This window comes from Hesperophylax consimilis, chromosome 3 (assembly GCF_061612785.1).
Source record: "Hesperophylax consimilis isolate HC1 chromosome 3, BYU_Hcon_1.0, whole genome shotgun sequence".
Lineage (NCBI taxonomy): Eukaryota > Metazoa > Arthropoda > Insecta > Trichoptera > Limnephilidae > Hesperophylax > Hesperophylax consimilis.
The window spans coordinates 44,312,623-44,326,879 of NC_142838.1; the positions used below are offsets into that span (position 1 = coordinate 44,312,623).

At 37.3% G+C, this 14,257-nt stretch overlaps 2 protein-coding genes across 2 annotated transcripts in view; both read right to left on the reverse strand.

Annotated features, from left to right (window-relative positions):
- Positions 1 to 403: 403 nt before the first annotated feature.
- LOC149425604 (choline/ethanolamine transporter flvcr2a-like) lies at positions 404 to 7,033 on the reverse strand. The gene is made up of 7 exons (XM_089650800.1): positions 6,758 to 7,033; positions 4,928 to 5,152; positions 4,577 to 4,718; positions 4,261 to 4,463; positions 3,680 to 3,894; positions 3,213 to 3,318; positions 404 to 3,046 (listed from the first exon to the last, which is right to left on the reverse strand). Exons 1-7 carry the CDS (start codon positions 7,031 to 7,033, stop codon positions 2,873 to 2,875), a joined length of 1,341 nt encoding a protein of 446 aa, XP_089506926.1. The 3' UTR covers positions 404 to 2,872.
- A 6,499-nt stretch (positions 7,034 to 13,532) lies between these two features.
- Positions 13,533 to 14,257, reverse strand: part of LOC149425605 (choline/ethanolamine transporter flvcr2a-like) — a 50,112-nt gene continuing 49,387 nt past the window's right edge. Inside the window, exon 7 of the mRNA XM_089650801.1 lies at positions 13,533 to 13,706. Coding sequence (XP_089506927.1) covers positions 13,533 to 13,706 — 174 coding nt within the window. The remainder of the gene's footprint in view (positions 13,707 to 14,257) is intronic.

Sequence of the window (14,257 nt, forward strand, 5' to 3'; positions counted from 1 at the left end):
GACTTAAATCCTAACATTGACCAAAAACTCAATATGTTTGTACAATGAATTACAAAGAGATAGTGAGCATTAATTGTGAATAAAAATCATAAACATTATAAAACAATTTCCCTTGTTCAGATAATGATGGAACGATATGTTGAGATGGATCAATGACATTCAATGAAACACCACAATGTTTTGTAAAAATTGCTAAATTCTCTGCCATTATATTGCGTAAATTATCGAAATATCTAAAGATAAAACCGTAATAATATTCCGTAAAATATGAAAGTTATACAGCCCAAAAAGGTTCTCCATTGATTATCCTAGAAAATCGTTTGGTGGTTAAATTAATACTATAATGGTAGCTTTTTACATTTTAACTACTCACTAAGGAGGTCCTGAGGTAAATAATTTCCCTCAGGGGCTCTGTCATCTTTGGGGATGCTGTGTGAAGGATATTTGTAAGGAAAGAAAGGAAAGGAAGTTCTGGGAAGGAAAAAGGTGAGGGGTGGGTAGGAATTTGGGAGTCAGTGTGTCTCTAGAAGTGACAGACGTATGAATCCATCCCTCCCACTGCGGTGCAAAGCGATGGCTTGAGAGTGTCCAGCCTTGAGAGGTCAAAGGGTCTCATCCGCTGCCAAGACAAGAGGAAAGAAAGGAAAGGAAGTTCTGGGAAGGAAAAAGGTGAGGGGTGGGTAGGAATTTGGGAGTCAGTGTGTCTCTAGAAGTGACAGACGTATGAATCCATCCCTCCCACTGCGGTGCAAAGCGATGGCTTGAGAGTGTCCAGCCTTGAGAGGTCAAAGGGTCTCATCCGCTGCCAAGACAAGAGGAAAGAAAGGAAAGGAAGTTCTGGGAAGGAAAAAGGTGAGGGGTGGGTAGGAATTTGGGAGTCAGTGTGTCTCTAGAAGTGACAGACGTATGAATCCATCCCTCCCACTGCGGTGCAAAGCGATGGCTTGAGAGTGTCCAGCCTTGAGAGGTCAAAGGGTCTCATCCGCTGCCAAGACAAGAGGAAAGAAAGGAAAGGAAGTTCTGGGAAGGAAAAAGGTGAGGGGTGGGTAGGAATTTGGGAGTCAGTGTGTCTCTAGAAGTGACAGACGTATGAATCCATCCCTCCCACTGCGGTGCAAAGCGATGGCTTGAGAGTGTCCAGCCTTGAGAGGTCAAAGGGTCTCATCCGCTGCCAAGACAAGAGGAAAGAAAGGAAAGGAAGTTCTGGGAAGGAAAAAGGTGAGGGGTGGGTAGGAATTTGGGAGTCAGTGTGTCTCTAGAAGTGACAGACGTATGAATCCATCCCTCCCACTGCGGTGCAAAGCGATGGCTTGAGAGTGTCCAGCCTTGAGAGGTCAAAGGGTCTCATCCGCTGCCAAGACAAGAGGAAAGAAAGGAAAGGAAGTTCTGGGAAGGAAAAAGGTGAGGGGTGGGTAGGAATTTGGGAGTCAGTGTGTCTCTAGAAGTGACAGACGTATGAATCCATCCCTCCCACTGCGGTGCAAAGCGATGGCTTGAGAGTGTCCAGCCTTGAGAGGTCAAAGGGTCTCATCCGCTGCCAAGACAAGAGGAAAGAAAGGAAAGGAAGTTCTGGGAAGGAAAAAGGTGAGGGGTGGGTAGGAATTTGGGAGTCAGTGTGTCTCTAGAAGTGACAGACGTATGAATCCATCCCTCCCACTGCGGTGCAAAGCGATGGCTTGAGAGTGTCCAGCCTTGAGAGGTCAAAGGGTCTCATCCGCTGCCAAGACAAGAGGAAAGAAAGGAAAGGAAGTTCTGGGAAGGAAAAAGGTGAGGGGTGGGTAGGAATTTGGGAGTCAGTGTGTCTCTAGAAGTGACAGACGTATGAATCCATCCCTCCCACTGCGGTGCAAAGCGATGGCTTGAGAGTGTCCAGCCTTGAGAGGTCAAAGGGTCTCATCCGCTGCCAAGACAAGAGGAAAGAAAGGAAAGGAAGTTCTGGGAAGGAAAAAGGTGAGGGGTGGGTAGGAATTTGGGAGTCAGTGTGTCTCTAGAAGTGACAGACGTATGAATCCATCCCTCCCACTGCGGTGCAAAGCGATGGCTTGAGAGTGTCCAGCCTTGAGAGGTCAAAGGGTCTCATCCGCTGCCAAGACAAGAGGAAAGAAAGGAAAGGAAGTTCTGGGAAGGAAAAAGGTGAGGGGTGGGTAGGAATTTGGGAGTCAGTGTGTCTCTAGAAGTGACAGACGTATGAATCCATCCCTCCCACTGCGGTGCAAAGCGATGGCTTGAGAGTGTCCAGCCTTGAGAGGTCAAAGGGTCTCATCCGCTGCCAAGACAAGAGGAAAGAAAGGAAAGGAAGTTCTGGGAAGGAAAAAGGTGAGGGGTGGGTAGGAATTTGGGAGTCAGTGTGTCTCTAGAAGTGACAGACGTATGAATCCATCCCTCCCACTGCGGTGCAAAGCGATGGCTTGAGAGTGTCCAGCCTTGAGAGGTCAAAGGGTCTCATCCGCTGCCAAGACAAGAGGAAAGAAAGGAAAGGAAGTTCTGGGAAGGAAAAAGGTGAGGGGTGGGTAGGAATTTGGGAGTCAGTGTGTCTCTAGAAGTGACAGACGTATGAATCCATCCCTCCCACTGCGGTGCAAAGCGATGGCTTGAGAGTGTCCAGCCTTGAGAGGTCAAAGGGTCTCATCCGCTGCCAAGACAAGAGGAAAGAAAGGAAAGGAAGTTCTGGGAAGGAAAAAGGTGAGGGGTGGGTAGGAATTTGGGAGTCAGTGTGTCTCTAGAAGTGACAGACGTATGAATCCATCCCTCCCACTGCGGTGCAAAGCGATGGCTTGAGAGTGTCCAGCCTTGAGAGGTCAAAGGGTCGCATCCGCCGCCAAGACTTGATTTTTTTTTTTACTTGTACAAAATTGCTGAAAATGTGCATATTTTATGCTGTATCAAGGGAACTCTTAGATGCAGCTTGCCTCAGTAGATTTGATTTGATACACGCAGTCAATACGGTTCCAGTCACCAGAACCACGCACATTGCCACATTAGACCAAACGTCACCCCACAAATCTAGGAAATACCCGTAAGCTATGGTAAAGGTGATACCAAACACCTGCAATTTAATAATAATCATTTTATTGTACATCACTTTAGTTTCATAAGATTGTCGAAGATTACATACCAAGTAATTTGTTATCATTTTATAGTTATTAAATAATATCTGAAGTTATTAATAGATACGTAACTCCTTTTTATAATAATTTATCTGTTAATCTTACCTGAGCCGATGCATTCAATAACCCTGTAACGGTGCCTTCTGGTTCTGGATATGTGATTTCCGCTGCATACTCAAACCCTACAGGTAAATAGCCTGTCATGAAGAATCTGTAAAAATATGTATAAAATAATACATACATGGAATCGTAAAAAGGTATGTATGTGACATATTTGTGATTGATCACAAAACTTGTATCTCTGGCAGATTACTTGTAATCTATGCCTATTTAAAAATGAGGTAAGGCAGTTAGTCGTTCGTCGTAGACATTTCAATCAATCAAAGTTTACAAATTAATACTACAATATTAATTTCTCAGTGTGTTTTGATGCAACTATTCTTCTTGTCCTTTAGTATTCCTGACAGTTTCATTGAATTATGAACAAGAAATCATTGTGGTGAACAAAATAAGAACGCGTACTTGAAGAAATATAGATCCTATTCCTAAATACATATTTCATAAATACTAACCCTAGAATAAATGCGCCTAAATACACGACCCAAATGTCTCCAGCGCCCAGTGTGAATGTATAGATGACCATCCCGATAGTAGAAGCTGTGTACAACGCCAGGGTAGTCTCCTTAAATCGGTGCGTCTTGTCCAGTATAAAACCACTGATTAATGACCCAAACAATCCCGATAGAACTAGCACCAAACCAATTCTTCCAATGTCTTCATTCGCACCCTGAAAAGTTTTGGTTTTCAAATTAAGTTTTAAATATTATTTACAGTTTTTACATCATTCTAAAATCTAATTTTGTAAATAATAAATTAACTCTGCTCTGCTAATGAGCAGAGGTCAGTGTTAGTTGTTTGTCGTTTGTTGTCCACGATGCCAGTACTTAGCCAATATCTAATAACCATTCCAGGGAGAACTATACTACTGAACAGATCTTTTTGTATAGGCTAGAATTAAACTATTACAATTATTTAAATGGTTACCTTTCCTTGTTACGAAGATGTAGTCCGATTCAGGTGTAAGATTCAAAAGGTAGAAAGGTAGGTCTTGCGTAACAAGTATGAAATAAATGAAGAAAATTGTGAAATTTACCGGAAAATTTCCCAAAACAACTTGGTTCAGCAGAGTGGATATTGCGTAGAAGATTCCTACGTTCATTCCGTAGGTGACCAGCAATAACATGTAGTTCCTGCTTTTGCCCAGCCTTTTGATGGACTCGAAGAAATTGTCTCCGATGCTAACCTCAATATTGTCCTGCGCAGCTGACGGCGGAGTGGGAGGAGCGCTTTTGAAAACTGAGAAGGTTTTGGTTAGTTATAACGTAATTTATAAAATCTCTTACCATTGGGTTGTTTGCGAGAAGATTAGGAAAACATATTATACTACATAATGAACATGGTGCACTTACAGACTATTATTAAGAGTAGGAGAATGGATGTCAGTGCGGCCATAATGTAGAACATGATTTGTAGTTGGTGGCCAACGACTTCCTTGTCGTCGCTGTTTTTTACCAGAATAGGTGGAAACAGGAATCCAGCAGCAACACCTAACTAAAATAAGTAAAATAAATAATGTTCACAATTGATAGTTACACTTGTTAGGGTAGACTTGCACCAAGATGAGAGTCATCTAACTCGTGGTATGGAAAATGATGCACATATGTGGTAAGTTTAATATTTTAGCAGGTTCTTGATTAGAATTCATTTGTCAAATATAATTTTGTTTATAAAATAGATAATAAAAGTTTTATCGGACTCACCTGGTTGCCAAATACACCTATGCTGCATGCAGATGACACTTGCTCAGGCCCAAACCACACGGCGGCCAATCGCGCCGGAAGATTCAATACAAAGACTTGTCCAAAGCCGATGATGCTGTGACCGAGGAAGCCAACCCAGAAGAGGTCACGGGGAACAGAGAGGACCTTCAGCCAACATCCGAGGCAGGTGGCAATCCCTCCGATTAGGGCTGACTTGCGTAAACCCTAAAAATAAATTTGTTAATAATAATAATTTAAGGTTTTCCCAGTTATATTTTTCCCGTCCCGTGCAAACTGATAATTAAAATAGTCCAAGGTTTTCCAACATAAGATGTTTTTTACGATCCTTCAGAAAACCCTGTAAGAGAGTTTTACATTTCATTTACGTACAGATTAATCACAATCGAAGGAAATCTCTTTAATTTTTTTTTTGTTCGCTATTAATGTTATTTGTTTTGTGTTAAATATTTATCTTGATACAAAGCACCGCCCTAGAGGTGATTTTATTACTAAATAAACGAGTTTTCTAAAATATTAAAACAATATTACAATAGATAATAATTATATATGCATGTATGGCATTAATGGTTGGATAATGTTTCATTACAACAACATAACAGACCATGACAAAATAATATATTTTTCACACTTAATTATTAGTCAAGATTAGAAATTTTCTCTACCTACATGTATGTCTGTATTTTAACAACAATAAATCATTGTTAATTTTTCGCACCGCTCATGACAGTTTAATAAAATAATAATTCCTGTATCGTAACATTTTTTAACACTTACAGTATGATTGATATAAAATAATACTGTAGTATGTAGTGATAAAAATCTTTTTTTAATTTTTTAAAATTTTTAGTCGATTACTGAGAGTCCCAACTGCTCCCAATCTTCTGGAGAAAGTGAATGTTGTTGGGCTGAAGGTAGCGGGGAAGGGAAAAGAAATTTGGGGAATTACCTAGCTATTCAGATCTGGTCACCAGACATGGCTAAAGTCATTTCAAGCAACATTTCGATTCTGAATGGTTGTCTTTCACCAAGGCGATAAGACAGTATCTACCCCTCTAGAAGATGCATATATATTATTTTTAACTAGCTGTACTCCACCACGATTTTCTGTGGCTCAATCTGTCTGTGCATCTGTGATAGAGAAACAATAGTGCTTGTTGCTTTTATGTCCAACAGATGACACTATTTTTCAAAAATAGCGTGTTTGTAAAATTTCAAATGTTTTTTACCTGTCACAGGTGACATATATAATATAATATAGGTATATAAAAACACATGTGTATTCGAATGCAACGTTGTGTCAAAAAATCAAAGCAATTGGTGAAGAACTTTCCGAGACTTCAGATTTTGAACAAACGAACCTTAACATTTTTATTTTTATAGAAAATTAATAAATTGAGAAATAACACAACTTAATCAAATATAATTTACTTGGGCCTGTCGGGATTTGAACCCGCGACCTCTGGAATCATAGCCAAGCATTCTAACCACTCAACCACGGACGCCGTCATTTTACCGGATAGTGGTAAAAATATGTGGTAACATTTTTTTTTCCACGGACAACCATAATATCAACAGTAAATAGATCAGCAATTGAATTTTGTTGGTTGAATAACTAATAATGTAATATATGTTTAACTATTTTAGTCTGGCTTATTGAATATGATAGGAGGCCTGTAGATTTTTTACAACTATATTAAAAAACAGTTAGTGGGAGAAGTAAACATCAAACCCAGACAAAATATTTTCGCCTTCAAATAAATCCTTGCATCAAACTTTTTAATTTGTCCTTTTAGAAAGAAAATTGTTTACGTATTTGTCCAGCAGCCAGCTAGCAGGGAAGATGCAAGGAATATAGATGACCATGAACACCATGGATGTCCAGTTCACCCAGATGCTGCCGATGTTGTAATAGTCCATCACGACGTCTTCGATGACAGAGTACTGGATCCACTGCATGGCATTGGAAGCTGAGTACAGCACGAAGATGGCCAGGATCAGCCATCGCCGGGTGTACAGTATGTACTCCTTTTGTAGGTTCGGAGAGCCGAGCTTCTCTGGTGTTTGTGCGGTTACATCATTCGTCATGGTTTAAGCGGGATATTAAATTATTTATTACTGTGTGACTAACTGCACTGACCTTACACAACTGAATAAGTTTGTCTGCTTCAATTCAGGAAAACATAACACAACAGAATAATTATTTTTTATAATATAAATGAAGGTGAGGAATATAAAATTGAAAACTCCTCGAAACTCCTGAAACTCCTTATTGAAATTTAAAACTCCTCCAAACTCCTGAAACTCCTTATTGAAATTTAAAACTCCTCATTGAAATTTAAAACTCATCGAAACTCATGAAACTCCTTATTGAAATTTAAAACTCCTCACAAAACTCATGAAACTCCTTATTGAAATTTAAAACTCCTCGAAACTCATGAAACTCCTTATTGCAATTTAAAACTCCTCAAAACTCCTGAAACTCCTCATTGAAATTTAAAACTCCTCAAAACTCATGAAACTACTTATTGAAATTTAAAACTCCTTATTGAAATTTAAAACTCATGAAACTCCTTATTGAAATTTAAAACTCCTGAAACTCTTTATTGAAATTCAGCATATCACTGCTAACTTGGAAAAATCACTTATATTGTAAATTTATCATTTTTCACGATACACAAAGCTATTAATGTTTCAAAGACCCAATCCTGTCTGATTACGTCTAAAAGGGATCCAAATGATAATCTAGTCTCCTTCAACGGAAGCAATCTTCCGAACAGGCCTTCCATTGATATGCTTGGTGTAACCATAAGTGACCAGCTCAGGTACGGGGGCTCCATCGAAGCCAGAGTAAACTTGGCCTCTCAGAAGCTGGGCGTACTGTACAGGGCCCGCAGATACTTTAATAGTACACAACTGCTGACCCTGTACAAATCGCAAGTGCGCCCTACTGCCGAATTTGGCAGCCATCGTCAGCCATGTCCGGAGCCCCTAAATACCTGAAAAAAACCCTTGACTCTGTGCAGAAACGGGCGGTCCGTTTGATAAGATTCCCCAATCTTAACGGACTGCAATCTTTAGAGCACAGGCGTCAGGTAGGTATGCTGTCCTTGTTCTATCGGTATTACAATGGAAGATGCTCTGAGGAACTAGCGTCATTGATCCCTTCGGCACCGGTGCGTAGTCGGGATACACGCCAAACGCGCGCCCAACATTTGTACACGGTTGACATTTGTCACATGAGAACGGGTCGCTTCTACGATTCGTTCTTAAGTTCAACAGCTCGGCTGTGGAACGAACTGCCGGCCTCTGTGTTTCCTCCCTCCTACAACATGGGACTCTTCAAGACCCATGTTCACTCCTTCCTCTCCACAAAAAGACTCTCCACACAGCATCCCCAAAGATGACATAGGCCCTGAGGGAAATTATTTTCTTCAGGGCCTCCTGTGTGGAGTTAATATAAAAAAAAATAATAATAATAAAAAACCACTGCACGGACAGCGGACCGATGGACCGAGCCAATCTGTCCGTCGCAGGAATACACGGGCAGATCCGTGTGTGAATTCTGCATATTATAAGTTGTGTTACTGTAAAATTGAGAACATTTTTTTTGAAACTAGAATACTGAGTTTTTTAGTTTTGAACTTTTCATAAAGTATATTTTGAAATGGGAGTAGGATGGTGTACATGCTGTAATATTCCGAGCTCGATCTGCCTGCCTGCTAGCCAATCTGTGTATCCACCTAATTATCAACCACCCCATGTCATTTATCCGTCAAGCCAATAAATTGTTAATCCTTAATGCATTTATACACAATACGAAAATATATTTAATGTGGTAATTTGCAATCTGTATTTACACAAGTGTTGCACAGTGCTGATTGCTGATGTGTTCGATAATAACTGATGACTAACAAGGCAATATCACTTCTGTAAATATCTATACGCTTCCATAAAAATAGTATACCTGATTTAAATAAAAAAAAAACACTTGTAAGACCTAAAAAACAACACTCCAATTAAACATCAAGTAGGTATTGTAGAACAAAGACAAGGTAAATTACATATTTGTTACACGGAATTATAACTAATTATAACAACTGTTAACTCTGCAGTAAATATTTTATTCTTCAGAAGTAAACGATCATTGAACTTCTTATAATTTTAAGACGTTTGTTTGATTCAACAAGTTTTTTTTTTTACTTAAGCATTGAATTATTGTTCATTATTATTATTATTATTATCATTATTGAATTTGTGTCTACCAATTATAAAAACACATTTTAGTAAAACAAATCAGCTAACAACGTCCTTATTATTCAAATAAATCCAAATTCAGAGATATATATACAAATACACTATTTTTATAAAATTTCTCACAACGTGCTTTCTAACAATACCGATGGTTTACACAAAACAGAAGTTTTATTTTTTTATTGACTATAACTGTATACGACAGGTCTTAACACGAAACACAACTTGGCCAGTCACTATGGAAGATTAAGTGAAACGTGTTTCATTATCTCTTCATGTTCATAGAGACCGGTTATAATATGTTTCTATATCTCATACATATCTAAAACATAAAGATAGAGAACCAATTTACTAAAGTTAATATAGGTACTATTGCCCAGTTACGACAATAACAAACACACTAAGATTAACAATTATTTACTTAAATCTAAAGTGCTTTAAGCGAGATAAGTAACTGTGACGGAGTAGGATATTATATTTATATCCCCACCACTAAGACAACCATATAGAGACTTACATGTATTATAAATCTTGTTTTGTGTCGTACTGCATAATGAACTAATATGTAAAAAACTGACCTTTACTAAAATATTAATAATCCTTTATTCTCATTACACATATTTTTTTAATAAAATGATGTAATTAAAACATGTCAATGTTTGTTTTTAATTACACAAAAATGAAACTACAAATAATTAAATTTGGAGTGAAAATCTTTTCATTCTTACATTGTAATATTATCTCTTAGATTAAACTTCTTAATTTATTACGCACCTACTTAAATTGTATGATAGTCTGTAAAATTGCCAGCAAGACTGTCTTAATGGGATTATTGGGAATGATTCTTAGAAATTATTTTGATTCATTAATGCACTCTATGATAAATAACATAAATAGAAACACGTAAAAGAAAGTGTTAATCGGTTATTTTAAAATGAATAAATGCATAATTCTCAAGGGCGTTTTATGTGATAAATGTTTGAAAAATAAGTATTTAAAATTATGTTGTAATTGTTATTGTCAGGAATAATTAACTCAAAAATTGCCTGTTTTCCCTTTATTTATATTTATTATCAGTTTATATTCATCTCTACTTTATTTAAATGTTTCTAATTACTCTCTAAATTGCTCAATATTTAGTGTGTAACATAACCTATATATGTACACCTACACATATAGATGATCCAGAAGTTTCAACTGTTCCTATTATGTATATATACTTACCTATTGCACAATATTATTATATTTTCCTTATAATTAGTGTAACTCGCTCACCAAGCAAAAGAACCAGTTTCTTCTTTGGCGAGATTGCGATTATAAATGTATTTTGTACCGATATGTAATTTATATAACACCACTGTACATACTTATATCTATATTAAATAAAAAATAAAATATCTAAATTAATAAGCGATGATGTCAATTTGGTTTTGTTTTCCTATAAAACAATCTTAGTTTGTCTTTTAAAAACAATATCAATGAACAGCTACATAATGAGTTGCTCACTTTTACGTTTACTAGAAATTTATTTATAGTTAACATCTTCCCCCTTTTGGTGAACTCATTTAGCACACCCATCACATTTGTTAAGTTATTCAATTACATTTCTCACCGCTAAGACCTTGCATGTCACTCATTACATTTTACACCGCTAAAACCTTGCATGTCACTCATTACATTTTACACCCCTAACACGTTGCATGTCACTCATAACATTTTACACCGCTAACACCTTGAATGTCACTCATTACATTTTACACCGCTAAAACCTTGCATGTCACTCATTACATTTTACACCCCTAACACGTTGCATGTCACTCATTACATTTTACACCGCTAACACCTTGCATGTCACTCATTACATTTTACACCGCTAAAACCTTGCATGTCACTCATTACATTTTACACCCCTAACACGTTGCATGTCACTCATTACATTTTACACCGCTAACACCTTGCATGTCACTCATTACATTTTACACGCTAAAACCTTGCATGTCACTCATTACATTTTACACCCCTTACACGTTGCATGTCACTCATTACATTTTACACCGCTAACACGTTGCATGTCACTCATTACATTTTACACCGCTAACACCGTGCATGTCACTCATTAAAGTGTGTACCCGTATGCTGGCGCGACAATATTGCACTTTTGTTCGCACAATCTGAAAGCCAATTTTCGAACTCAAGAGTCAAGGATGATCTCACCAAGTATAACAGTATTGTTGCCGCTTTGGATATGGAGACGCCTGCAAAAAAGGTTTGATGTGATGAAACCCATCCCTGCCAGTAACCACAGCACTGGAAAATTTTTCATCCACAAGGATTTACCGCACTCGTCACACGTTTTCCTACGCACTGATGCCGGAAGGAAACCGCTTCAAAACCCCTACGAAGGACTCTACGAAGTCAAAGAACATGATGATAAAACTTATGTTTTCATGGTCAACGGTAAACCAAAAAGAGTCTCAATAGATCGACTTAAACCTGCATTTTTCCAAAACTTAGAAGAAATTCCACCAAGAATAATCAGCACACAGCCTCCAATAACAAAAATGACAACTCGATCTGAAAGACATGTCCATTTCCCGGATAGATACCAAGCGCAGTAATGATTTGTCAATACCGCAATTAAGGCACAGTAATTATTAAGAAAAACTAACTAGAAACCTTATATTGACGTATCCATAAATTTCACAAATTGTTTTGTAATTTTTGTATCACAAATGACAGACAATCTAATAAATTACTGTTACTAAAAAAAAAAAAACTTAAATTATAATCATTACTGCGCATATCTAGGTAGTCAACAACTAAATTCTTCATAGTGTAAATATTTACAATTGCATGTATTCTGTCAAAAGTGCATTAGTAGTTAATACAACTGTCAAAACTAGCGTTTTTTAAATCATTTATTCATAGTAAACACAGGTAGCTTGGTACCACTCTAGGTACATAGCGACAAGCGACCGCCGTTCATCAACAACTAGGTCAATAGTATTTATAGTACAATTATGTTTACCTTTAGATTAATAATGTTGTTACCTACTTACTACGGCGAATAATAATTTGTACGGCCAAATATCATTCAACGCCACTCATAGGTACATAGTTACTATGCAGCGTCGGCGTTGAGTCATTATTTTTTCCGATTTTATGTCGGGGTTAAATCTTCCCCATAGGAAAAACTAAACCCTTCCACACACTTTTCCACAAATGATCAATCAAATCAGTCAATCAACATTATGCAAGCGCATTATATAAGCAAAATAAATACAAAACAATACAAGAACAACACGTCAACTCACCAGAGATCAAATGGGAAAATAATTCACCGACTCCAGATATTTTCATATCAGAGGGTTCGGCTCGGTAGAACTCCTAACAGGGCCTATAAATCCTACTGATCCCTCAACATCATATTTTCATAATAATTTCGAAATTTAAATGACCATTCTAACTCCAATGTAAACATGTATCCCTTCAAAAAACAATAAAAAAATCACATACATCATAAATTTAATAACGATTTAACAATAAAATTAGGTCATTAATAATTCATATTACTTGTACGGTTTTTCACTGAACAATATTGAAGTGAGCTACAAGCCCAAGGTTATTAGCCTATTAGAATTACCAAAATAATTAGAAATTCGACAGTCTAAAACGACTAACATATAACATAACACATGTTATGTATATAAACCTTAGACTAAGAATAATTTATACCAGTCTGAAGATGGCTTTAACGAGCTGAAACCGGTTACGGTCAATAAAATTAAAGTGGAAAAAAGTGTTAAAATTGTTTTATTATAATGTATTAAAAAGCACGGACGGATTATCAATATAGTGGATGATTTATTCAGGCCGCTTGATTCCTGGACAAGAGGGACGGACCTCATTGCCATGATTCCAGAAGAGGTCCTGTAAGAGCACGCTTGGAAGAGAGTGGTAGCTGCAATCCAGAAGAACTGGCGTTCGTAAAATTCCTCACTTTTCTCTCTCCCTCTCCCTGGCTTAATATGCCAAATAAATTTTAAAATCGTGAGATTAATTTTCTCATTGCTCTCGTTATATTTATCACTGGGAAACGGTAGGTGATATTATTACACGTCACCTATAATATGCGTGACTTTGGCTAAGTGTAGGCTTTAACAAAAATATCTTTTAATTTAATGAAGTTTCTTGTCAGCCCAGAAAGTACCTGCTTCATAATGACAAAGAGATTAATTTATGCAGTATATTTTTTTAACAACCCGTAACTATTACTTTTAACATCTGTTTTATGTAAAAGTTAAATTGTGGAAATCCTTGGAGTATTAATTTACTACTTGACATCAAATTTCCTTTGATTAGCCTCCTGCCTTCGCAAGGGCGCGTTAATGCAAGCCGTGAGTACAGTTCCAAGAACAAGAGCTGCGCACATTGTGACGTTTGAGGCAACATCACCCCACATATCCAGGAAGTAACCGTACACAACAGTAAAGATGATGCCAAATATCTGAAACAAATAAACATACAGGTAAAAGGGGTAACATGAGACGACTTTTTAACAAATAAGCAGGAGATTTTATTACTATGAAGTCCTCACCAAACAATTGAAAAAAAAATTAAGTTGGACATGATTTGAGTTTTTCATGACCAAAAGTAGTATCGTGATTAATTTTTGGGTGATTATGCCGTGTTGCGCGTCCTCAAAGTGTCCACCATCACCATCACAAACATGTGCCCTTATGACACTGTGACGCTGTCCGAAACATTGGCTTGAGATTGTAAAAGATTCCGCCAAAACTTATTTTAAATCGTTTCTTAAAATGATTTGGATCCTTGCATTTGCTCGGAAATCCAAAGTTCAAACGAACATTCCTGAACAAATTCAAAATGGTATATTAAAAATATTGTTGACCGTTTTCTTGGATCACTAATCATTCGAATGCCGGTTTTCCCTATAATTTGGGAAATTTTCCCTTGAAATTCACTATTAATGAAGACAATATGTAATTCTACCGAGTTTTTTTAACACCACCTTAGAGAAAAGAGCGTCAGGAAACA

Coding starts and splice junctions, on each gene's coding strand:
- LOC149425604 (XM_089650800.1), bottom strand. CDS start 7,033: ATGACGAATGATGTAACCGCACAAACACCAGAGAAGCTCGGCTCTCCG. Junction 4,719..4,927: donor TAGGTGTATTTGGCAACCAG/GTGAGTCCGATA, acceptor TACTTATTTTAG/TTAGGTGTTGCTGCTGGATT. Junction 4,464..4,576: donor CCTACTCTTAATAATAGTCT/GTAAGTGCACCA, acceptor AAACCTTCTCAG/TTTTCAAAAGCGCTCCTCCC.